Below are 24391 nucleotides of genomic sequence, written 5' to 3' on the forward strand. Positions count from 1 at the left end.
GAAATAAATAAGATACTCCAGAAAGCCCTTAAAAAAGTGACAAATAGAATACAATAAACTAGACTAGAATAGCTCCATTTGGAATGGACCTACAGTGACCATCTAGACCGACTGTCTGACCACTGCAGGGCTGACCCAAAGTTAAAGGCCATTATTAAGGGCACTGTCCAAATGCCTCTTTTTAAGGCACTGACAGGCATGGGCATTGACCACCTCCCTAGGAAGCCTGTTCCAGTGTTTGACCGCCCTCTCAGTAAAGAAATGCTTCCTAACGTCAAGTCTGAACCTCCCCTGATGAAGCTTTGAACCATTCCCCAGGCGTCCTGTCGCTGGATCCCAGGGAGAAGAGATCAGCAGCTCCCTCTCCACTTCCCCTCCCCAGGAAGCTGCAGAGAGCAATGAGGTCACCCCTCAGCCGCCTCCTCTCCCAACTAGACAAGCCCAGAGTCCTTAGCTGTTCCGCATAGGACATTCCTTCCAGCCCTTCCAGCAGCTTTGTTGCCTTCCTCTGGAAGCGCCCAAGGACCTTCACATCCTTCGTAAACTGTGGGGTCCAGAACTGGATAGAGAACAGCACACAATAAACACTCCGTTGGCCTTTCTGGAGCTTTTGGGAGCTGCCAGTTCTCTCTAGGGAATCTTCAGCCTTCGAGCTGTGAACGGGAACTCATGCTATTGCTAAACCATCTCTGTAAAATTACTTGATATGAAGAATATATTTGAAATATTTTATTTTTATGAGGAAATCAGTTTAAATGGGCAAAGGCAGAAATTCTTCCTTCAAGACATAATTACATGCAATTTCAACACGGCCATGTATTCACCATGCTGCAGAAGCTCATAAAAATGACTTAAATATATGCATATGCCTTGACCTTTCAGATCAATATAAAGTGGTTAGTCGTTAACAGTTCAATACACGATACTTTCAGGCTTTTATTTTAGAATACCGTGCAGTATCATTTAATGAACCTTTTTCAAAAGCCTGTAAATGAGAGTTCACTAGAGAGTATGTGCAAGTGTCCTGAGAAAGACGTTCATTGCTGTGTATGTACCAGGTCGTACTGCAGGAAACAAGGCTGCACTACTGCTTTCATTTATTTATCAGGTTTTGATCTTGCACTCAGCAGAAAAGAGAGAAAACATTTGCAGTGAAACAAAATTAGATTAATAAACAATGGTTTACTACTATGCTTTCTCTTCTTGTTCAGAAGAATTTTAGAATTAAAAATGTTGTTGGCATTTGTGAAGTTTTACTGAGGCTGTTTGAGAAAGCTGGTTTCAGAAAAAGTTGGGTTTGTTGCATTTTTTTACCATAACCTGGTGATTAACCCTCCTTATCTGCAGAGTTGTGTTGGGAGGAGTAATTTTCTTTGAAAGATTTCACTACTTCTGGGGGGAGGGGCAGTGGACTTCAAGAGCAATAATGTAAGAAAACATCACCTGTATGTTACCTGAGCCACTTGTATGGCTGTTGCTGTATTCCTACATGCTTTTGACTTTCTCCAGAATATTGCTATTTATGCAGCATTGCGACTGGCCATCATTCCTCTTCCCCATGCAAGTACAACCAAGTGTTTTCTCCAGTTGACTCTAAAGGCAATCAGCCTTCACTTGCAGAATTCAGATCCCTGGGGCATCTTTAAATGTTTCAAATCAATCAGAGCAATGGTTTCTACCCTGTTTATTTTAGAGTATTTTGGAGAGAGAATTAGACCTTCAAGGACGTGGAGCTCAGCCTCACCTGGAAGAGAGCTGACTCCCCCTTGCTGGAGAAAAGGAAAAATGTTAAGGGTCACAGGGCTAAGAGTATTTAAAAGCTGCCAGAGGTCATTCAGGAGGCCTGGGAGAAATTGGTTGTATTTTGTTAAACTGAAAAGAGATATAGGAAAGAGTTAGGTTCAGTGACTCTGGAGTTTCAGGTTGAAGATGTGGGAATGAGACCAAAGTGAGCAGCTGCATCCAGGAAGGAAATCCTCTCCAGATGCCGGATGAAGTCTCTGAATCAAGAATGTGAGGCAGCTAGGAGGAAATCTGGATCTGATGTGTGCTGGGAGGCCAAGCTTCCCCAGAGGAAGAGTAATTGAGGAAACAGCACTCTGTTGTCTAAAATCTGTTAAGGAGGTGTTAGCAGCAGGACCTGGAGCCAAACTCAGTAAGCCCTGTTATAAAGTGACGCTGGGGGCTCACTGAAATCTGAATAGGGGCACTCACCCTTGGCTCAGCATTGACAGGAAAAAAAAAAAAATAGCCAAACGTAATTTAAAAAAATGCTGACAAAGTGTGTCATCTTTCCCCTCCTCTAAGTCTCACTCCTGCCCCAAGCATTTCCTAGCAAAGGACAGGCATGGAAACAGCTTTTTCCTGAAAGGAGCTGGTTGTGTGGTTAAGGTTCTGCCGGTTGTATGTACTTATCAGAGACCAACAGTAATCCTATTTACTTTTAAAAATAAGAATAATAATAAAAAAGGTAAAACATTAATATTGCTTCGTGATTCCAAGCCAGTTCTTTCAAAGCAGTTTTATGGTGTTTGGCTGTAGAGCTGTATTTTTTAACCTTTAAAGCTTACTCAGGTAATTATGCAAGAATTACCAGGGGAGGGGGAAGGAATAATGAGTTTTCTGTCCTAAAGAATGCAGATGGTGCTTTCAAGTTTAAAGATTTTAAAAAAAAAAGGGGGGGGGGTTTAACAATACATTAGGTTTTTAAGGTATCTGTGTTTAAGGTAGTCCCTTTCTGATGCTTGGCAATTGATTCAAAGTGAAGCATGAATTTTATCCCGCACGCTGAATAAAAAAAAAATTACTTCCTTATTCCCTCTTGGTTGTTACTGTACACTATATTTCTCTAGTGTAATATTCTTAGATACTGGTATACAGAGGAGGAGGTGGTGTTTTGCAGTGGCATATTTAGTGGAAATCACAGGCAAGAAAAATAAGCTACATCCTGAGAAGAAAGGCAGGGGAGAAAGCAACAGATTTTGTGGCTTTAGGTCTCTAGTCCAGAAATTGGAGAAGATATCTTACAAGTTCATTATTGTCTAGTTGTATGCATATTTTCAGAACTAAGTCATCTCTGCAAGATGTTGATGCGATTTTTGGCACAAGGCCTGAAAGAATTATTCAGATGTCTTTGAATTTTTTGAACGTGTTGAGCAACTATTTGAGCCTTCAAGAAGGTTGGAAGATGAACTGATTCTTAGAGTTTACAAATATAGTTCTAGAAAGGCGTAAGAGTTTTGTTTTGCAGCCAGCATATCAATATCTCAGCAATTACCTTGTTTGTATTACACTACTTTCTTTATAAGAACCTATAGGAAGTACGTTATCTTTTAAAAAGGGTTTGTTATCAAAAACTGGTTTTCCCACTCACAGGCTACTACAAAGCATAGCACCTTTTATTCATGAGGTAAGATTTCTGTCTACTAATTCTAAAATGCTATTTTATCAGTAAGACTATTAAGTTCTTTTTCAGTACTCTTGTCCTCTTTGCAGCTTTTAACATTGTTTGCCATTTCAATAATGCTTCAAGAGAAACATACAGTATTTTCTTTTCCAAATGGGTGTAGAATCAATTAAGAGCCTTTTATAAAATCCTGTCCTCTGCTGAGCAGGGCAGATCCCATTAAAGTTGGAGTGGATGAGCAGTCATTTATCCCTGGATGGAATTTGGCCCTTTGTGAGATGCCATTTGGAATTAATACCCAAATCTCTTAAACCATGAGGAACTAAGCTTTAGGATTCCAAAAATTCTTCATGTGCAAGGCAGCCAATGATGAGTGCAAAACAATTTTACAATGATGCAAGTAAAAATATTGCCCAGAAGAAAATCAACAGAGTACCTGAAACTTAGGAAGGTGTGACTGAAGAACACTGATTATCTCCTTGTCATGCTTAGAGAAATTTCTAAAATTAATGTAATTCTAAGCGTAATTTTTAGTGGTGATGTTGCCTCAAGCCTTCAAAAAAACTGATTAACAAGTAAGAAGGCAGTGATAGCTTAAAGAAAAAAAAAACCCTAAAACATGAGAAGTGTGATATGCTTGCTATTCAAGGACTGTTTAGATTATGTGTACTTAAGGTAAAGCTTATCTAGTTTAAGATTCTGCTTACAATAGAGGATGCTTAAGGAGTGTTTGGATAATAGTCAAGGCACCAGATAACGGACATTTCAGAGTCACAGACTTGCTAATTAAGGACCTACATCCTCCTTTGGCACTGAGAAACGAGGGGTTGGCAAGAGGAACAAAGACCCTGGTGTCCTCAGATGAGGCATGACCACTAAAGGACAAAAGGAGTAGGGGTATTCTTCCCCAAACAACCACCAAAGATCACCAGAGACCCCGGCACAGGCGTAGAAGACTCTGGGATGATTGCTCAACAGAACAACACGTCATGCTTGCTCAACATAATGAATATGCAAAAGTTAGGCGGAACATATGTATTAGATAGGCGTGGTGTTTTAACTGCAGTGTATAAGTATGGACCGAAAACCTCAGTAGGTGTGCTCGATTGTGGAAATCTTCCACCTTGCACCCTGCACAGAATAAAGCAATGTCTCCTCTCCAAACATACTTTGTGTGTTTCAGGAGTTACTTTCTGATCAGGTACCAGTTAAGCAGGAAACACTGTTGTGGTACATGTAGGGCTTTTACATGCCACTAAGAACCACATGTCCCCTCTGTGTACTCAGTGCAAAAATGAAACTGATTTGCAGAAATTAGTGTAAATGGTGCCTACACATTTGGGACTGCTAAGGTCCAAATTCCCAATGAGACACACACACCGATCGTGATAGTCATAAATTCAGTCTTACTTGACAGAAAACAAAATACAGGAGCATGAATCTACAAGCATACATATAGGGCTCCTTGAAAACAGTTGCTGGTAAAAAAAATTGATTCCCATTACTGAACAAACAATCCTATCCTTAATTTAGCAGCTGAGGGGATGGCTGCTTCTCCTGGGAACAAAGTGGAGGTTCCAGAGAGCCATTACCTTGGAAATCCCACCCAGAGCAGGAACATCAAGAGCTAACAGCTCTTCCTAGCTCTCTCCAAGTACTGGGAGTTGTCCACAGAGGAGACTGTATTGACCACGTCTGGAAGCAGATCTGCATGAAGATGCCTTTCCCTCCCATGCCCACCGCAGGTATTGTGATCCCTGAGTTGGCATGGGAGAGTGTCCAGCTGATTCAGAAACGTATGAGATTGACTGCCGACCAAGCTCATTCACTCTTCTTTCTTGCTAACAGCTCCTGCCCAACTAGGTATGGCTGCACAAACCTTACTGTTTAATCCCTGTGGCTTTGGATCTGACCTTCTGCTTCAGCCAGCATGGCTGCAAGTCAAGCCAATTGCCTGGACCCAAGCTGGGAGCTCTGCCTTACAGCAGGATCAGGCCCTGAGAGAAGGACACACGTGTGCGTAGGAGGATCAGATTTGTACTGTTGATTCTTAGTTTATTTCATCTTAATGCTTGTTCATGCTGGTGTAGTGAGCTGATTTTTCAGAGAACTTGCTTGCTGGATACTACAGGCAAGAACAAAACATGATTTCAGTCACTGAAGGCAAATGGAAATAAATTATTCTTAATTTTCTGTAGTTAACTTTAGGCACTATTGCATCATTTAGTGTGGATGTCAATAAAGGGAAAATTTCAAGAAGGGTTATTTTATGAGCATCGTTATTCTGTGAAAGGTAGTTATTAACAAAATTATAGGGTCAGATCACTCTTACTGAAGTACAGAGGATCTGTACAATAAAGCTCTGCATCCTAGTATAGGTCCTTCTTTCTGAATAATCTGTCCTGTACATACCAATGCAAACAAAGAAGTGCATGTGGTTCTAGGAAGCTTCATCAGGAAGACGTTGCTGGTAAGAGACTCCTTATGCCCTCTTACTTTCTGCTGGCACACAAAAAAGACTGTTTTTAATGATGTTACTGGTAATTTCAAAGGTAGGAACCTGCTAGTAATTGCTGCACCTAGTTCAAGTTCTACTTCTATGCCCTTTCAATGCATGAAGTAATTCTTAGTTTATAGCGAATTCTTGACCAGAAAGGTGTATTACCTATGTACACCTCAATACTAACTTTCTTAGCCAACAAAAATTGATATATTGTCATATATAATAGTAGCTATTTATTACAACACATTCTTTGATGTACGACTCTTTGTATGCATGTGGTGATAGATGTACACAGGAGTTCAGTGACTGCTAAAATCTCTACCAGCAATCCACTGGCTCACAGTAATGATTTCAGAGTGAGAAGGCCTACGTGGGCCCTGCTCCTGTGCTTCTGGGAAGATTGTCTCTCACCTCTGCTTCAGTACATGTAATGGAATTCATTGCGAACGGCTTCATACCCTGGTGAGGCACACCACCTCTACACTATTTAGAACCCACACCTCTGTGAATTAAAGGGTTTTCTGGAGTGCTGAGTTTGGCTTTGTTGTGTCAGCAACAGCGCTCCTGCGCTCCAAGTCCTCTGCTCACGGACGTGTGCAGTCTTCACCGTTCAGACCTCTGCATGCAGCTTAGCTGAGTGATGCAAGATACGCAGTCTTATGCTTCACTCTTCCACCAGCCCTCATCCAGAGGGTTAGAATCTGCATGCAGTTTGAGGTTTTTATTAGAATATAGCTCTGCCTATTAATTACCACTATGAGCCAGGTGAAATTAAACAATACTTCAAGTACTGGCAGAGCCTGCTTAGTAGATTCAACATTTGACTTAAAGAATAATGAATAATAAAATAGTAAAATTTAGGAATATTTGTATCTGCGTTGCTTTCAGGAATTAAGCAGTAGCATGCCAAAATTAAATACAGCCGCAGTAAAAAAATAAAAACCTCTTAATCTTGCAGAGCTGAAATTCTTCTATACTCACTTGCAGTTACGGTGTGGTATTCATAGAGTCCCAGAACTAGAAACTTAGTAGCCAGAAAACATGCTGCAACTTCCTTCTGAAGTTTTAGTGAATCTTTTATTTTGTTCTCAAAAGATTTTTTTTTAAATGGCTACTTAAGTGGTCATATAGTTTTCTTGGCATCCATAATCCTTTCCGCTCCATAACTGAGGGCTACAAATAGCTGGGCTGTGAAAAGACAGTTACAACAGCTTTGAAGACTGCAATTTTTTCCTCTGCCAAGCAAGACTGGGGACACTTTGACAGATATAGCTAAAGCAACAGATAAAAATGGAAGCAGTAATCACTATCAACTTCAGGAGTCTGAAGCAAGCCTCCCTTTTTCTGAATTTTCAGAAATATAAAAAACACATTGAATTTCCGTTAGAGAGAGTACACTATCAGACAATATCACACAGCTAAGAAATTATGTTTATTTTGCATTCTGCTAGCTGCAATTACGACAATGCAAGAAATCATAACTGGCAGAAGAATACTATTGCTGTTGTTGGATATATGTTTATGCATATATCTTGAAATGCTGTATTTATCTCCCTCAATATCAGATCAGAAATACACAGTACTTCTCTGCACTTCCATGTATGCTAAAAAATATAGGACTTAAGATGAAATACTGAAAACCGTGTTTTCTAGCGTATTTTAAATATGTGATTATCTGAGTGTAAGACAGTTTTAACATCACAATTTGTTGTCCTATGATTTGCAATATTTTTTTAGACTTTTGCCTGATACCAAGTTTTAATAGTCAGTCAAACGAACTAACTCTCAGACTTACATTTTTCTGGCCTTGTATGTGAAATGAACACTGATTTTTTTTCCATATTTTAATTATAATACTATTGCAGATTATAATAGTAATTAAACTGAGATTGTATCAATATACTAATTACACAAACACTAATAAAGCAAATCCAAAAACATTTCTGGGATAAGATTGTGATGTAACAATGCAACCTCTTTGTTACCCTGTTGGTGGGCCAGATTCTGCTGCTGTTGAATATACTGGCTTCAACTGAAGAAAAAACATGTTCTGGGGAAGAAAGAACTTACTATCTGATTTTATTTTCAGTGAATATCAAGTTTTTGTGTTGGATTTTTTCCTTTGTATTGGGTTTGCGTGGCAAGGTGTCGCTAGTGGAGGGGGCAATATGGATAGCATATATGATAAGCTGGTAGAAGCTTCCCCTATGTCTGATGGAGCCAATGCCAGCTGGCTCCAAGACAGACCCGCTGCTGGCCAAGGCTGAGCCCATCAGCGATGGTGGTAGCACCTCTGGGATAACATATTTAAGAAGGGAAAAAAAAGTTGCTGTGGCACAGAAACTGCAGCCGGAGAGAGGAGTGAGAACATGTAAGAGAAACAAACCTGCAGACGGTGAGGTCAGTGAAGAAGGAAGGGGAGGAGGTGCTCCAGGCGCCAGAGCAGAGATTCCCCTGCAGCCCGTGGTGAAGACCATGGTGAGGCAGGCTGTCCCCCTGCAGCCGATGGAGGACCCCACACCAGAGCAGGTGGATGCCCGAAGGAGGCTGTGATCCCATGGGAAGCCCGCACTGGAGCAGGGGCCTGGCAGGACCTGCAGACCCATGGCGAGAGGAGCCCACGCTAGAGCAGGTTTGCTGGCAGGACTTGTGACCCCGCGGGGGACCCACACTGGAGCAGTTCATGAAGGGCTGCAGCCCATGGGAAGGACTCACATTGGAGAAGTTCGTGGAGGGCTGTCTCCTTTGGGAGCGACCCTGCGCTGGAGCAGAGGAAGAGTGAGGAGTCCTCCCCCAGAGGAGGGAGGAGCAGCAGACACAAGGTGTGATGAACTGACCACAACCCCCATTCCCCGTCCTCCTGTGCCGCTGCAGGGGAGGAGGTAGAGAAAACTGGGAGTGAAGTTGAGCCCAGGAAGGACGGCTTCACATCCTTATAGAAAAATGCAAAATGCTTAGGAGGAAGACTAGCCAATTGCATTGAAATTGTCTTGCAGTTCACCATATCTTCCCTATGCCAATACTCTATATTAGAAATCCCTTGACCTGTTAAGGTAATCACAGTGCCTAACTCTGAAACATAGTACAGTTTTTATAAGACTTCCTAATGAATAAGACTTTTAAAGAATAACTCTACAACCTAGACGCCAAACTTTAAAATCATAATTACTACCTTGCTAATTTATTTTAAAAATTCTTAAGGCTTTCATATGCCTCTCTGTCCTCAAATGTATAGTGTGAAAACTGGTATTTCTAACACCTGTAACACCTTTAGAACAGACACTGACACTCCTTATCTTCCCACCCACATAAAAGAGGCTACTGGTATAAAACTAAATATAAGGGCATGTCTGCACCTGAAATCTGCTGCATGCTTATTATATTTGCACTGTCATCCACAGCAGCTACTGCAGGAGCAGACAGACTGTCCATATTCCAAGATTTCTGTATTTTCACTGAAGGTCTCAAAAAGCACTCTATTGTTACTCTATTGTTAGGGAATCTGGAACTAAGTTTCTGGTGGGAGCAAAGAAATCTTAATACTGTGCATCAGTCTGAGTCACTCTTCTTGATTAATCCCACCACCACTGTACATGGGTTGTGGTGTTTGGGTTTTCTTGTGTTTTCTTCTGTGAGCTAGCACTGTTGATCTCATGCTTAGGTGGTAAGGAGGAGCTAGTCTGGTGAGCAGGTGATTCATGATGTCAGACATAGATATTTCTCCCACGGCTTTTCTGGGTTTATTCTCTTGAGGAAAGGAGCTCTGACTGGCAAGAGAGCAGCGTATGTGAGAGACAAATAGGCTGTTAAAATCCAGTTTTCTGAAATTCTGTGCTAAACTTGCTTAGAGATGTGGAACACATCAACTACATAAGCACCCACCTTAATGCAGAGAAACCTGGAAACTCACTGTACCTAGTATTACCTGTCAGATACTAGTTTAGATTTAGAGCAAGTGTTTAATTTTCTTTAAGATGTTTAATTTTGCACTGACTCACACTTTCAACAATTTTTTTTCTCTACATCTAAGGGGACGAGATTCTCTTAACTAAAACTTTGAGTTGTGATTAATCAGAGGAATTAATTTAATTAGTCTTTGAAGAAAAAACACCTCAGCTTCATAAAACCAATGACAAGGTCACAGAATTTGGCAACAATTGATGTGTTCTCTAACCATACCCTTACAAAGTGAATCAGAGGAGTTCTCTCACCAGCTACAGCAAAGCACTCTCATGTACTAGTAGGGTTAATACCTCTGTAATTTCTTGGCAAAAAGTTTTTCCCAAAACCTAGTACTTCTGTATAAGTTTAAGGCATCTGCGCTAATGATTGTATTCCTAGCAAGGAGATTCTGTATTTGTAATCTGGTTCATAGCCTGTTCTGCAGAAATGCAACGTTTCTAGTTTTGCACAGTGGTTTTTGAAGTGAGCTTAATCAGATCTTTCTGTGGAGCCATATAATTATCAGCTCCTGCTTCTCCTTTACCATCTGCAGTTTCTTTCTCTGTCCTTTGGGGTTTTGCAGTCACTGTGGGAAGTGACTGTAACTACGACAAATTGTCGTATCACTACATCTCCCCCTGTGGGTACCTCAGCACTGCGCGTAGACTATTCCCTGGACATTATCTCAGCCAAAATCAACCACCCACCCCCAAGTGTGCATTCCTTTAAACATGCATCCCCGCATGGCTTAGGATCTGCTTGAGCAAGGCAAACTGAAGCGCAGTGGTTTCGGTAACGAATACCGAGGAGCACTGCAGTTCTTGCGACGGTTCTTTTTGCTTCTGTCTTTCCTGCGCTGCTTCTCCAGGCTACGTTCCCTTCTCCTCCCCCTGCTCTCATCCACCTTGCAGCCTGTCATAGGCATGCGCCTACAGCGCGGCTGCATCCCAAATATGTTTATTCATCCTATTTTGGCTTCTGCTGGAGGAAGAGATGCCACAGAAATGAAATAAAGTTTTCTAAGAAAATTTTCAGCAGAAATGAAAAATTGAGTTTCTGTTGTACTTTAAACAGTAACTTCAAAGAAGAGCAGATTTTTTTTTTATTTCATTTGCATGCAGACAATATTGATAGCTCTGTTTGAATCCTGGTGAGATACAGTGTAGAATTAATATTTTAAAAGTATTTTTTAGGCACAGCTTCAAGTTATGCATGAGGGTACCCATTAAGAGTAACGCAGTCATACATGAGTTACTACTATACAGAGCAGCAATTAGAAACACATGGATCATGCAGCACTTACAGTTATCTAACTGGCATTATTTTTGCATTCCTGAAGCCAAAAAACTACTATCCCATCTGCTCACGTGAGGAGTCTCCAGATTTTGCTGTCTTTCTAAGCAGCTGCAGACATGCCCGTGCTCTCCCCTCCTGCCATGGCAATACCTCAGGGGAAAAAAAAAAAAATAATCTATTTCCTAGCTGCTTTGTCCCCAGAAGTGGTCTCTAGTCAGCACTAGATAAGCACGGAAATTAACATTTTGGTTGACTTGCCAGAATTACATACTGTAGTATTTATGATGTATGAATGATAACACAGAAAAAAAGGGAATCTCCTGAAAGGGAGTTTTCTCAGCACTGAAGTGTAAACTTAATTGGACTTTAGATCAGGCCCTGGTGTGGTGTCATGGATGTGCAAGCTTGTTTCGTGCTCTGACATTGTGAAAATACTGAAGTTTCACTTGTTTAACATTGAATGTAGCTGATAGGAACAACAGCCCTGTTACATATTGCAGGACCGTAACTATTTTATCTGCAACTCTTGCTGTTACAGAAAAACATTTGTATTCATTTTTTGTTGTTTTGCTCTGCTTCTTGAAAGTGCAGACCACAGCATTTACTCTGACTCTTCTTTAGCAGACATTCCCCAAGTGGAAACAAACAGTATTTTCTGGTAAACACTCAGATTAGGTAATATGAATTTAAAATATTTGTCCATTTCTTCTTTAGAAGGGTCATATTTGAATCCCTGACGTAACTCTCAGAGTACTGACACATTTCCAGAATGTATTCACCGTGATTCTTGTCCACTTTAAAAGTAAATATGGTATAAATACAAATGATTATATACCTTAAAAAAAAGATCTGTTTTAGCAATACAAAGTTGGCAACAGCAAGAACGGCCCATTTACCAGGAATTACAGAATCTATGCCAATTTCCCACAAGCTTTTCCAGATTCTAGAAGTTTGTTTATTTAAATCAGTGTACAATGAAAACCTTTGCTGTTAAATGTTGGAAGGCTTTTCTTTAAAAATGTCTCAGTCAGTGAAATACCTTCCACATTCAGGGGAGGCGAGTCTAAATGTAGCACAGCCTGCTGTGTCTATAAGATGTGCACATGCCCATTATGTACAATTTATGCTGACTGTAAAGGTATTAAATTGTAGCTGTGGCGGTATTTTGAAGCTGTGCTGAAGTACTTGTGATGTACTTCAGAGATCAGCTCTAAGAGCAGTAAAGTGTGTCAGAGTTATACTTACAAACTGAAAGTGTTTTGAGTCAAGTTGTCAGCCACACGGGTTAAACATCACATTCTTTTGTTTTGGTTTGGTTTTCTGAGGTAGAGAAAACACTCCTGGTTCCCTTGGGCAACAGACTGGAGGCAAGGGAGTGTCAGCTCCCAGTCCTTCAGGGCTGCGTTGTGCCTCTGAGCAGTGACCTCTCTGGCTGATTTAATACTAGCACTTACAGGCTATCCTATACAGAGGAAGTATATCACATGTGTGTGCTGTATCAGGCCCAAGCTGCTAAGAGCAAAGAACAATGTTGACATTCAGTTTCACAAGCAAAGTGTCTGACATCAGCCGAGGCACAGTTTGAAGGCCGATTCTTCTCTTACTTTCTTTTTCAGCCTAGTAGAGCAAGATGAATTCAATCACACAAGTAGCAGCAAGAAATCTCAGTTGTAAGCAAATGGCAGGGAAATCTGATGGCATGATTACTGAAGATTAACTTGCTTCAATATGGAGGCTAATCTTGCTGTTGAAACCACACAAAAGATTATCTTTTCAATAATGAGATTTTAATAGATTCAACTATTATCTTTTTTTTTAAATGTATATAGGAAATGCTACATCAATATTAACTTTTTAATTAGGTGGAAGCAACAACCTAAAAACACAGACTGGTGGAAAGTAAGCATGGAAGTGGCATGACATTTTGTTTTTCACTGGGCAATTATAATAAGCAAACTCATCAGGCCAGCCCCTACTACTACAATACTTGTTTCCATCTAATTTTTACTGTATTAGCAAACCTAGTCTGCTAAGTAAGCCCCATCTACTTTCATTTCATGTGATAGGCTGGGAAGCTAAAATGCAATAGTTTCAACAACAAAAAGTTAAAGCTTGAGGCTTTTAAGGAGAAAGGAAGGCCTCCTTACAAATAGTTTGGATTTTAAATACATCCTTTCAGTTTGGGAGGTGAAATGAAACACATCCCACCCATAATTCTTTTGGCAAAAAAAAAAAAAATTAAAAAATGCTTCGCTTCAAGCACACTAACTGCAAAACTAATACTGGGGAGCAGGGAGGGAATAACGATATATATTTTTATAATGAAATGAAAACTTAATGGTTTAAAACCCAGCACTAAATTAAATCCTGGATGTAGACAGATTCAAAGTCAGCACTGAACACCTGCAGAGGGCTCAGTTTGTACAACAATAAAATCTCCCAAACTTTATTTGTCTCTTGTACTGCCTGTGAATACAGATCAGTTCACTCTAGTGCCAGCTGCAGTGTAAAACTACCTTGGGCTATAATCCTACATTGTTGACAATTTTATGTTGCAGCAGGTGCTATAGAGATTTTTTTTTTTTTCCCCATCTGCTACCACTCTTTTTAGCCAGCTTTGCGATTTTTCCAAAGAGCTGGAAAAGAGCAAATTGTAACAAGGGGCAGAGAAGAAAAAAGGAGAAATGGCTTGTGTCAACAAAGGCACCACGTGGGAAAAAGCGGGAGCTCCCTGCTACGGCTAAATTACCTTTAGTTATACACATGCCTGTGACTGGAATACTTCTTTTTCTTCTTTGAGGGGATGCCACTTAACAGTGGAAATTTGCAAAAATTGTTGTGCTAAGCTAACTGAACAGAGAACGAACACCCAGGAACTGAGAAGGGGCAGCCAGCTCCCATAGGGGCGATCTCATGTCCAGTGGAAAACTACTGGGTTTCTGGAATCTCGTCATGGCTCATTTTAGAAGGAACCTTACTAAAAGACCGAGGAAATGTTAAGTAGGGGAAAATCTTAAGTGCCTTCCTGCTGACAAGACCCCTCTACAGAAATTTCTGTGAGAAGGACAGTTGGGTTTACAATCGAGACTTTGAATCATTCACTGTGTTCCCCTTTCCAGTTTCTACTTTCTAAGACCCAGCTAACAATGCCCAGTGGTCCTAATGTAAACCGACCTCCAGAAGATGCAGCCTACTTAATTGTTTGTGAAGGGATAGTGTTGATTTAAAAGCCATAAAAACCAGACCTTCAGCGGGTTCAGTTCCACACAGATGAATGTGGCTTTTTCGTCTTGCACTCCCAGCACCGAAGGATTCATGTTTTTTCCTTGAAGTATTCAGGTTCAACTTGTACTTAAGGACACAATAAACCTTCACGAGCCAGACTAACATCAGATAAGGAATATTCAAACACTAACACCAAACCCGGGGTTGAGCTGAATCTGAATAATTGCAGTTTGCATATTGAAATGAGAGTACTCATCTGAGGCAACTCGAAACCGGGTGCTCAGGCACTCCCCGGATCAGGAGTCACGCACCGTTTTCAAATTACAGCGTGCAGCCTACAGACGAGGGAAGAGTAAATTAGGGACAGAAAATGGCTGGCGAAGCAAAATCGCTTCTTTTCTCGCAGGCAGAAGCCGCACTGCCAAATGCGAGCATCTCCCCCGGGCCGGGAAGTGGCTGGCTGGCTGGCTGGCAAGCCGGCCGGCGGGGACGCCGGCGAGGCGAGGGGAAGGGACGCAGGCCGGCGGCCTTGGGGAACCCGCCTGGTACTGGAGGGGCTGTGGAGGGACGCCCGAGGGGACAGCGCGACGGCCGTCACTCCCCCACCCGCCCCGCCCCGGCTCCGGCTCCGGCTCCGGCTCCCTTTGTCCGCAGCCGCAGGCGGCAACAAAGAAAGGGGCCGCGGCGCCCAAGCCGCCTCAGCCGCGCGGCGCGGCGGGGCGGGGCGGGGCACGGCCGGGCGCGGCCTCCCCCCTCCCTCGCGCGCCGGCTGACAGTTGCGGGCGGTGGCGGCGGGTTTTGAATTTAGTCTCCAGCCGGCGGCGGAGCGCGGCACCCCGCCCTCCTCGGATCGCGATTGGTCGGCGGCCGGTGGGGTGGGCGGTGGAGCCGGAGGGTCGGGGGCGCCGGCCGGCGCAGCTGGGCAGGCGCCGGCCATATTGCATCGCGGCGCCGAGCCCGCCGGTGTCGGCGGAGGAGGTGTCGGTGTTGCACGGGAAGGCGGCGGCGGCGGCGGCGGCTCGGTGCGCGCCCGCCCGCCGGCACGCGGCTCGGCTCCCGCCCCGCCGGTGCCGGCTTCGTTCTGCCGTTACTGCCGCTACTGCCGCGGCGTCTCCCGTCCGGTCCCCCCTCCATCCCGCCCGCCGTTCTTTCCCCGTGGGTCGCGCTTGTCACTCCCGCTGCTCTGCCATGGCGGCCAGCATGTCGCTGGGGCCACGGAGCCGCGCGGCCGCCGCGGCGCACAGCACCAAGCGCCTCTCCCGGCTGCAGGAGAAGGAGGAGCTGCGGCAGCTGAACGACCGCCTGGCCGTCTACATCGACAAGGTGCGGAGCCTGGAGACGGAGAACAGCGCCCTGCAGCTGCAGGCCACCGAGCGGGAGGAGGTGCGCGGCCGCGAGGTCACCAGCCTGAAGTCGGTCTACGAGGCTGAGCTGGCCGACGCCCGCCGGACCCTGGACGACACGGCGCGGGAGCGGGCCAAGCTGCAGATCGAGCTGGGCAAGATCCGCGCCGAGCACGAGCAGCTGCTGGGCAGGTGAGCGGCCACGCGGTCGGGGAGGGCACGGGACGCGGGCAGACACGGATGGGGGGCGGAGGGGCCGGGACCGGCAGCCGGCCTGAGCGGTTGCCGCCTGTCGGGAGGGCGGGGAGAGGCCGCCGGCGGCGGCGGCGGCCCCGGCTTTGAATGAACGAGCGCCAGGCAGCGGCGCTGCCCCGCCCCGCCCCGGCGGGAAGCGGCGGCCCGGCCTCCGCAGCGCCGCCCTGCGCCTGCCGCGCCCCGCGCGGCTGCGGCCGTGGGGAGGGCGCCGGCCGGCGGCCCGTCGCTCCGAAGAGCAAGTCCGCTGGGGGATGCGGTGCTGGCGGCGCCCTCGAAACTTCTCCCGAGCTCACCCTCGCATAACTGAGTTTGGAGGGAGGGCTGCGGGGTTGGAGTCAGGATGCCCCTTCACCTCCCACTCCTCCCCCCTCCCCCGCTCCGCTCCGTGCAGACAGATGACTCTGTCTGTGCGGCTTAAGCTGCTTCAGGATGAAAAATACAGAGTGATGACAGTTTGTATAGTGGCTGTTGCCGGTCTAGGCTTTCGATGTGTCCTTTCCGAAAGATGTTAACTCCATGATACGAAGCTACACGAGTGGATAGTAAGTAGGGTTTACTTAACAAAAAAAAACAAACCTGGAATGTCTGTTGGTTTTACTGGATATTCGGATGTTACAAAAGGTAGATTTGTGACCAGATTCCCTCAAGATCGCAAAATTTATGGCACGGCGCCAAGATCTCCCTCCCCTCTTGCAGCAAACTGATTTGTGCCACTAGATTTTGCACCTTACACATTTGACTTCAGTTGTTTATTTGCTTCCTTGTTTGTGTATACCTGGAATTTGATTTCTGACTGCTGTAGTCTTCCATTAGCAAAAAAGAATCTCCTGTTTGGCCTTTTTTTTGCTAGTTAGGCCCACTTACCATTCTAACTTCAGTCTTGGGATCACAAAGTTTGTCGGTGGATTGATGTTGGAAAAAAAGAAAGGGCAGAGTTGTTAATCTTGCTCTACCATTGTATAACCTGTTAATTTTGATTTTCAGTTAAATACACTCTCAGCCCTGATTTTTCATAATGAGAAAGATATTTCATGTGTGAACTAGCTCATTGATGTTTTCATATGTCTGCAGACAGCTCCAATATCTTTTGGGCTCATGTTACTTAAAAACCAAAAACAAACCATGAGCTTGTAATTCGTGAGTCTAGTCATTCTTGTGGTTACTTCTTCGTGCCACATGAAGGTCTTACATCAAAGAGATTATTGATAGTGACTGGGAAAGCAAGGTGTAGCTGCAGATAGGCACCAAAATGACTTGAAAGTCAAACCAGGAATTTCCATCTCTTAGTGACTTTATGGAGGAAGACGCACTCTTCTGTCAGCTTCTTAGAAGAGTGTAGGTGGAGGATTGGGGTCAAGATGCAACTCGCAGCTGTTAATTTTAGGTAGAGTGCTCTTCCTACAACAGGGCAGCATGGCCTTGGCATGGCCTACTGCTGACTTCATGTTCTTTGAGAAGAGAACAGAACACACAATGCAGGCAAAGCAGTGAAAGACATGATCCTTAGGCATTTCATAATGTCATCATTTAATTGGCAGATAAAAGAGCAGAGCTCTGAATTGCTCCATCCCTCCAGCATCCTACAGACTGGATTAAGTTTCTGCTTTTGGGTAGAAGTGTATCATGCTTTCATCATTTGCAATAGCTGCAAACCAGGGAGAACTGTAGAGCCAAGATGGTACAGGAAAAATCCTGATATGTAACTTGAGCAATTAATGTAGCAATGGTTTACATTGTGAAGTTCGACACAACTGTGTTAACAGTCTTGTTGAACAAGGGCAGTTCAGTAAGTCAGGCTCACTGTTACTGTTGTGTTACTCGGTCTGCTTATGCATCAAGTTTGAGGATAGATTTCCACGGGTGAGGTGAACGTTCATTATGGAGACTTATTTAAGTGTACAGCAGGTCAAAATCCCTAGCTGGACTTGTCTGTATTCTGATTTGTCATGTGAGGTAATGATGCTGTTTAGGAAGCATGAGCTGGTGTTAATTCTAGTTCATTTAGGAAACTCCCTGTTTACATTTGTCTTTGGCAGGCTGAGATTTTGCTGTGGCAGTTTACCAATGCTGAAGTAACATCTGCTCTCCTGTAAAAGGAGACAATGTGGTAAAAGTTAACTGTGAAGGAAATTATGTGTTTTATTGAAGATATTGGTAAAGGATATAATGGTCATTAATTATCAAGTGTTACAGAGTGCAAGCGTTTGTAGTAAGTGTAATTGTGGCAAGGAACTAGTTTTATGCGTTTTTAATATATAAGAGATTATTTCTCTGGCTCTCTTGCTTTGTATCTTCAATTGGTCTTCTCATCTATATTATGAAATGAATTTCTGCAGTGGGATTAGGCAGTAAAATAAACATCAGTAATAGCTTGGTATCAGCCTACAGCTTGAATTACTGTGCAAGCGTGTGGCACTTTGCAGATGGTACCCTGAACAACTACTCAGAAGAACCAGGTTGTGTTAATGTGAGCAAAGTTGTAACAGCTGTTCCAGGGCTTCCCTGTGGTGCACATGTGGTGTGCTGTAATGAGCTAGAGGAACTGCTCTGAGGAAGCTGACTTGAAACTTTTCAAAGCATATTTTCATTATTGTAGGTGATCTCGGGAAGTGAGGTGAAGATTGGTGGCTGGGGAACTGCTGAGCTTTAATCTGAAAACTATCACTGTTGTACTGTAGAGAGACCACCCAGAGAAGTAAGGAGGGAAGTGATTAACTTGTTGCACAATAATTTAAATGATTGAAATGTAAGAATATAACTTAAGTTATCTAAGAGTGTCTTCCATGCAGTGTAGGATGTAACAATGCAAGGAATGATTTGCTGTAGGGTTAAATGTGGTCTCAAATATATGTGGACATGTAATGATAGTAACAGGCAGTGACTTGACATGTATGCAGTGCATGGGTAAAGGTTCTGCCTAGATTGCTGGTTAGAGTCGTGGGATTCACATGGTTGACAGAGCTCTTGAGGAACAGTCACTGTTGAGCAGTAAGTGGCTAGAGATGATGTATATTTAGGGTTGATTTCAAACACTCAGCAACTCGCTCCAGTTAAATAAAATGGGTGACATGAGACAAGTTGAAACCAAGTTACATCTGTTTATTTACAGGAAAGGCAAGCTTGTCCAATTATGCTTATTGTCAAAAAACTGAATGCTTTTAGACAGATGGTTCTTATCTTACTGTAAATCACTTCCTTGCAAAACATAGCCTTACTGTTGTGCCTACCACAGGGTAAAATAATACGGAAAACTGACTGCTAGCTAAACAAAACATAAAGTGTTAATGACTATAGTTTGTTTTTTGATTTTCATATTTCTCTACAACTGGAGTGGAAAACCAGCTCAATGTGCAGTACCATGTAATTTTATATGGATGTAAATATAGGCTGCATTATCATGAATTACAACACTTGCATAGCTGTGTCATGAATTGGCTGAAAACCAATGTTTTTCAAGGAGGATTTGGTTAATGTTGGTAATGCTTAGCTTTGTGGTCTGTCTCTGTAAGTACTGGCAGAAGGGAGTGGGTGGGTGTGGGAGGTGAAAAAAATCACCTGTAGGGTGGTGGCATCCTTCACTTGGTCAGTTTCAAAGGAACTTTAAATTACACTTGAGATCTAGCTACTGACTGAAAGGAGCAGTCTTCCTGCTTACCTTGCATTAGCTTTGTGGTTTGTCTGGCTCCAGAAGGCCAGTTCAACTTACTAAACTGGTAGAAAATTATTTTTATCTTTTTTCCTCTGTGGCTTTTCTACTACATTAGCAAGAAATTTAACAAGATTGGTAAATTCTAGGTTATTTCATGAACCTCAGGGTTGAAGGAAGAAGGGTGATTGATTGCACAACAGCGTGAAGAGGCAGCCTGCCGCTTCCAGTGGGCTATTCAGTGACTTGGCCGTTTTACTGAACTGCAAACCAACCGATGCAGGTAATCTCACCAAAGCAGTGATTGCCCCTTGATATCTGTATTTCAGAGCTTTGAATTAGCTTTAAATGAGCTAGTGCAGGTAACCAGACACAACTTAACCACAGTACCTTATAGTTGTGTGTGAGTTGATTTACTCTCCTTTACAGGTTATTAAGTTTTGGGAATGGTGAGCAAATTAACCTGCTTAGAAACCTGTGCCTCAGCTAGACTGCATCTGGTATGAGAAATTAGCTTGCTTAATGGTGAGCTGGCCACATGTACTGCAGCTGTCAGGGTTATTTGTATTCCTGAGAGTGGCACTGTGGAACACTTACTGCTGCCAGGTTGCTTGAGTGGTTGGAGTGTATTGGGGAAAACTGATTGCATTACTTTGTGTGTGCTGAGCTGTTTCTAAAGTATACATGGCTGCAACTCCTTTACTGAGAGCTGTGCTGGTAATGTTAGGTAGGAGTGAGACCAAGTTCTTCACACTCGGTAGTGTCTATGGGAGTTAATTGTTGTGGGTTAAATTTCTGAAGTGCAAGTTTTCCTTGAAGTACGGTGAAAATTAATAGGAACTGGATCTTTTCTGGGCAGATCCTACTTCCACACTATTTTAAAATAAATTACAGTTCCATAGATAAGAAGACCCACATGCTTTGAAGTCAAAAGAGAGAAAAACAAGCTGCTGCTTTGAAGAAGATGCAACTCAGCAACTATTTCTTTGCTTTTATTTTTCTTTCATGAGCCAAACAACTTGAAGGAGTACAGTTCTGGCTAATTTCTGAACACTACAACAGGAAGGTGTTTGAGGTTTTTTTTTATTTGTTGTTTTGAGATGTAGCTTTGGCTTTCTGTGGAGGAAAAACGTAGGTATTGTCGAGAGGCTCAAGTTCTTCCTAGTAAAAATTACTAGGTGTAAGGATGAAGTGTATGTTGTATACATTTGGTGTTTGTTTTTATAATTCACAGAGGGTTTTCTGATCTTGCTTTGCTTCTTTCCCACATTCCTTTAGTGCTGGGATGACACTGCTGAGTTGCTGAGATTTCATCTGGCTTTCAGCGTTTGAATTGTTGAGCTCCAGTTTCTGTTTTCTTTCCAAGAATGTGTTCGGATGAGCTGTCTCAGACAACTCATAACACTAACAACTAAGAGTGCTTAATTTTAATTCTTTTTTTTTCCCCCTTCTGTGACTTCAGTTGCACTAAATTATACAATGGCTTCACAGCCAATCTTGTTGCAAACAAGCAAGGAAGGTCCTTCAGGTATTACATCAGTCTTAGTTTAGTGGTACAGGTAGTGTATTGGGTTTTAATCATGTTGTTGTTGCTAGTCCATGTTGTATATCTTTTTCTCTGCCGCTCCCAATTGCAAGAGCTCTCTTCTCAGCTGCCTTCCAGTATGTAATTGGTAGAGGTATTTGCATTAAAAAATTAAAAAACCCAAAGTAACTTTAGGGTATGTGGGGAGTCTTCCTGTTTTCAGAGTCCAGGATAATTCAGGGTGGAGTAGGGGGCGGCACGCCATGGCCCTGTGTATGTGCGACTTTCAGGATCCGATTTGATAGGCTTGGTTTCGGCATGAAGTCTTGTGAGAGAGCCTGGGTGAAACAGTTTCTCCATGTTTTGAATAAAGCTTTCTCCAGCAATGATCAAACAACAGAGGCTTAGTGTAAGCCCTTATACTTCCCAATAGGTGATGGAGAGATTTTTATTACAGATGAACCATAGCAAGACACCTTTCCTTCCCTCTTTTTCCTTGTCTGCCGTACAGCTTCCTTGCATGCTGAAGTTCCTATGGGCCTGGATGGGAGGGGAGGGACGGGACAGGACAGAGGCCTCCAGTGAATAATGAAGAGAGCTGGAAGTAGGTACCTATGTGGCCAAAACCTAAATTCTGTGCTTTTGTCTGAGCTGTGGACCCAACCACTGTGAACTGTTGGTTCTAAGAAATGGTTTGTAAAACCCCAGGGAGGGACTGGATAGCGCTGAGCAGCAGAAATGAAAAAAATAGTTGAGTATAGAAGAGTCAGTGCGTGTCACGGGCTCTTGCAGTCTACAACTTTGGTTAACTGTGGTGTTACCCAACAGGAGCAGGATTAGCTAGTGTTAAGTCTGTTATGTGAAGCCTGCCATCTTCTGGCTGTAATGCTATGACATCCAAACATTAATCTTATTTCTACAGATTTTTTTTGCAAGCCTCTATGCACACATCTCTTTTGAGCATGATGTTAATTGTATATGCCTGCATGTAATCTTGGAAAAGCATCTTTTAAATTTGAGAGTCTCTCCTTTTATAAATGTGTGTTGATTTACATTAGTCTCATTTTGCTGAGAAGCATTGCTATTGTTTCTTATAAGCAGTACAGTAATTAAAAAAAGTAGTGAATGTATTAATGCTTTAACACTTTTGAATCTTGTTCTTAAGAATCTTTATCCAGTTTTCAGTCTCTTCAGTTTAGTGTTGTGAATTCTGATTTTTTTCACTTTTGCAAAGAGAAGCGTGAAAACTGAAGAACGTGCTAGCTGTTGTCTTACTGAGCCTGAATCTGTCCATTCCTGTAAAATGTTTGTAGTTTGATTATAAACATCTGGAACTTCTATATGCTACTGCCCTTACTAGACAAATGTAGGTATCCCAGAGAGAAAAGGAATCAACTTGAAGGTGGAAGAGCTTGTGTTACACATTTAAACACAGATGCTTTTGCCGACTAAAAGTCAATAGTAATTTTGATTCCTGACTATGGTTTTCCTTTCCCCTATTTTTGATAGTGGCTTGTTATAGCATTATTTGTGAGTAATTAATTTAGGCTGAAGAGTGTGGGTTTGTGTTTATGTGACATTACTTTATTTTTCTCATTTGATGTCTTTGTTTACATATGCCATTTTAGAGAATAAACCCCTAGAAACTGTTTGACCGCTTGTGTAGACATAAAAACTAATTCGAGTGGTAACTTGAAAAGCTTGTGTGTTTGCTTTCATAAAGACAGACACCTGTACCTCTGCACCAGTGGAGTTCCAGTGGCAGCCCAGACTATTGTATAGACAGGATTTGGGTATCTTTCCTCAGATCTGTGGAACTTTGTCATTATGTATGGTTAAAAGGGTGCTGCAAAGCAGTTCACTATGCTACAGCTTCTGCTTATGGAGGACTGGCTTATAGATAGTTGTCCTGGTTTCAGCTGGGATAGAGTTAATTGTCTTCCTAGTAGCTGGTACAGTGCTATGTTTTGAGTTCAGTATGAGAAGAATGTTGATAGTTGTTGCTAAGTAATATTTAGTCTAAAGTCAAGGATTTTTCAGCTTCTGATGCCCAGCCAGCGAGAAAGCTGGAGGGGCACAAGAAGTTGGCACAGGACACAGCCAGGGCAGCTGATCCAAACTGGCCAACAGGGTATTCCATACCATATGACATCACGTCTAGTATAGGAACTGGGGGGAGGGGGGGGAGGGGGGAATCGCCGCTTGGGGACTAACTGGGTGTCGATCAGCAGGTGGTGAGCAATGCACCGTGCATCATTTGTATATTCCAGTCCTTTTATCATTACTGCTGTCACTTTATTAGTGTTATCATTATCATAATTAATTTCTTCTTTTCTGTTCTATTAAACTGTTCTTATCTCAACCCACGAGTTTTACTTCTTTTCCTGATTTTCTCCCCCATCCCACTGGGTGGGGGGGGAGTGAGTGAGTGGCTGTGTGGTGCTTAGTTGCTGGCTGGGGTTAAACCATGACAATAGTAAACATCAATTTTCAATGAGAAGTTGGTCTGTTAATTGGAAATGGGCTGTTTGCAGCCCAGACAGTGGTTCTGCACAAGTTCCTGAGTGGATAAAAGACAAGGAAGATAATTTACTTGTTTCCACCCTATGGAAAGAGCCTTCTGCTGGGAGAACTTACTTTTTCCTATTAAGATTCTGGTGAAGGTAGGACGTTTTTACAGTCGCTAGCTAAAGAGAAAACAAGAGGTGCCTTTATTAAAGTTTTCCGTTTCCATGTATGCCTCTCAGACTTGTTTGATGCTCTGAGTTTCTCATATATTTAGGCTTCTATAGCCAAAGCAAAATATTAGGTTACTGTTATATCAGATGAGAAAGCAGAACTAAGGAGTTGATTTCAATTAGAGTAAATTAAGACAAGACAAAATATTTTTGTTGGGTGTCTCTCCAAGTTTAGGATTCAGATTGCACCTTGTTTTATTAGTCAGCAGTCTACTTTGGGGGCATTTCTAGACTTTCTTACCACTTTCTCTGATTTATTCCAGCTATGCAAAAAAGGAATCTGATCTTAATAGAGCCCAAGTCAAACTTAGAGAGTTTGAAGCAGCCCTCAGTTCTAAAGAAGTTGCACTGGCCAGAGCCCTCGGTGATAAGAAGAGTCTGGAGGCAGAAGTTGAGGATTTCAAAGATCAAATTGCACAGGTGAGAAGAAATGTTTAGCCATCAAGCTTCTGTCAGCAAATGAGGTGGTTTCATGTGTAATACATCTATAGTAAGAGCTGTCATTCTGGTGA

General features: G+C 42.9%; 2 protein-coding genes across 3 annotated transcripts in view; one reads left to right on the forward strand and one right to left on the reverse strand.

Moving 5' to 3' along the window:
* The first annotated feature begins 15463 nt into the window (after nt 1-15463).
* Nucleotides 15464-24391, forward strand: part of LMNB1 (lamin B1) — a 28541-nt gene continuing 19613 nt past the window's right edge. Inside the window, exons 1-2 of one of the 2 annotated variants that reach the window (XM_052777218.1) lie at nt 15464-15907; nt 24143-24299. In XM_052777218.1, coding sequence (XP_052633178.1) covers nt 15561-15907; nt 24143-24299 — 504 coding nt within the window. In that variant the 5' untranslated portion in view covers nt 15464-15560. The remainder of the gene's footprint in view (nt 15908-24142; nt 24300-24391) is intronic. The other variant, XM_052777217.1, reaches the window with a different exon arrangement.
* MARCHF3 (membrane associated ring-CH-type finger 3) overlaps nt 17449-24391 on the reverse strand; it is a 109765-nt gene continuing 102822 nt past the window's right edge. The window contains exon 5 of the mRNA XM_052777222.1: nt 17449-18057. Coding sequence (XP_052633182.1) covers nt 17968-18057 — 90 coding nt within the window. The 3' untranslated portion in view covers nt 17449-17967. The remainder of the gene's footprint in view (nt 18058-24391) is intronic.

This window comes from Harpia harpyja, chromosome Z, assembly GCF_026419915.1.
Source record: "Harpia harpyja isolate bHarHar1 chromosome Z, bHarHar1 primary haplotype, whole genome shotgun sequence".
In the NCBI taxonomy this organism is placed as follows: Eukaryota; Metazoa; Chordata; class Aves; order Accipitriformes; family Accipitridae; genus Harpia; species Harpia harpyja.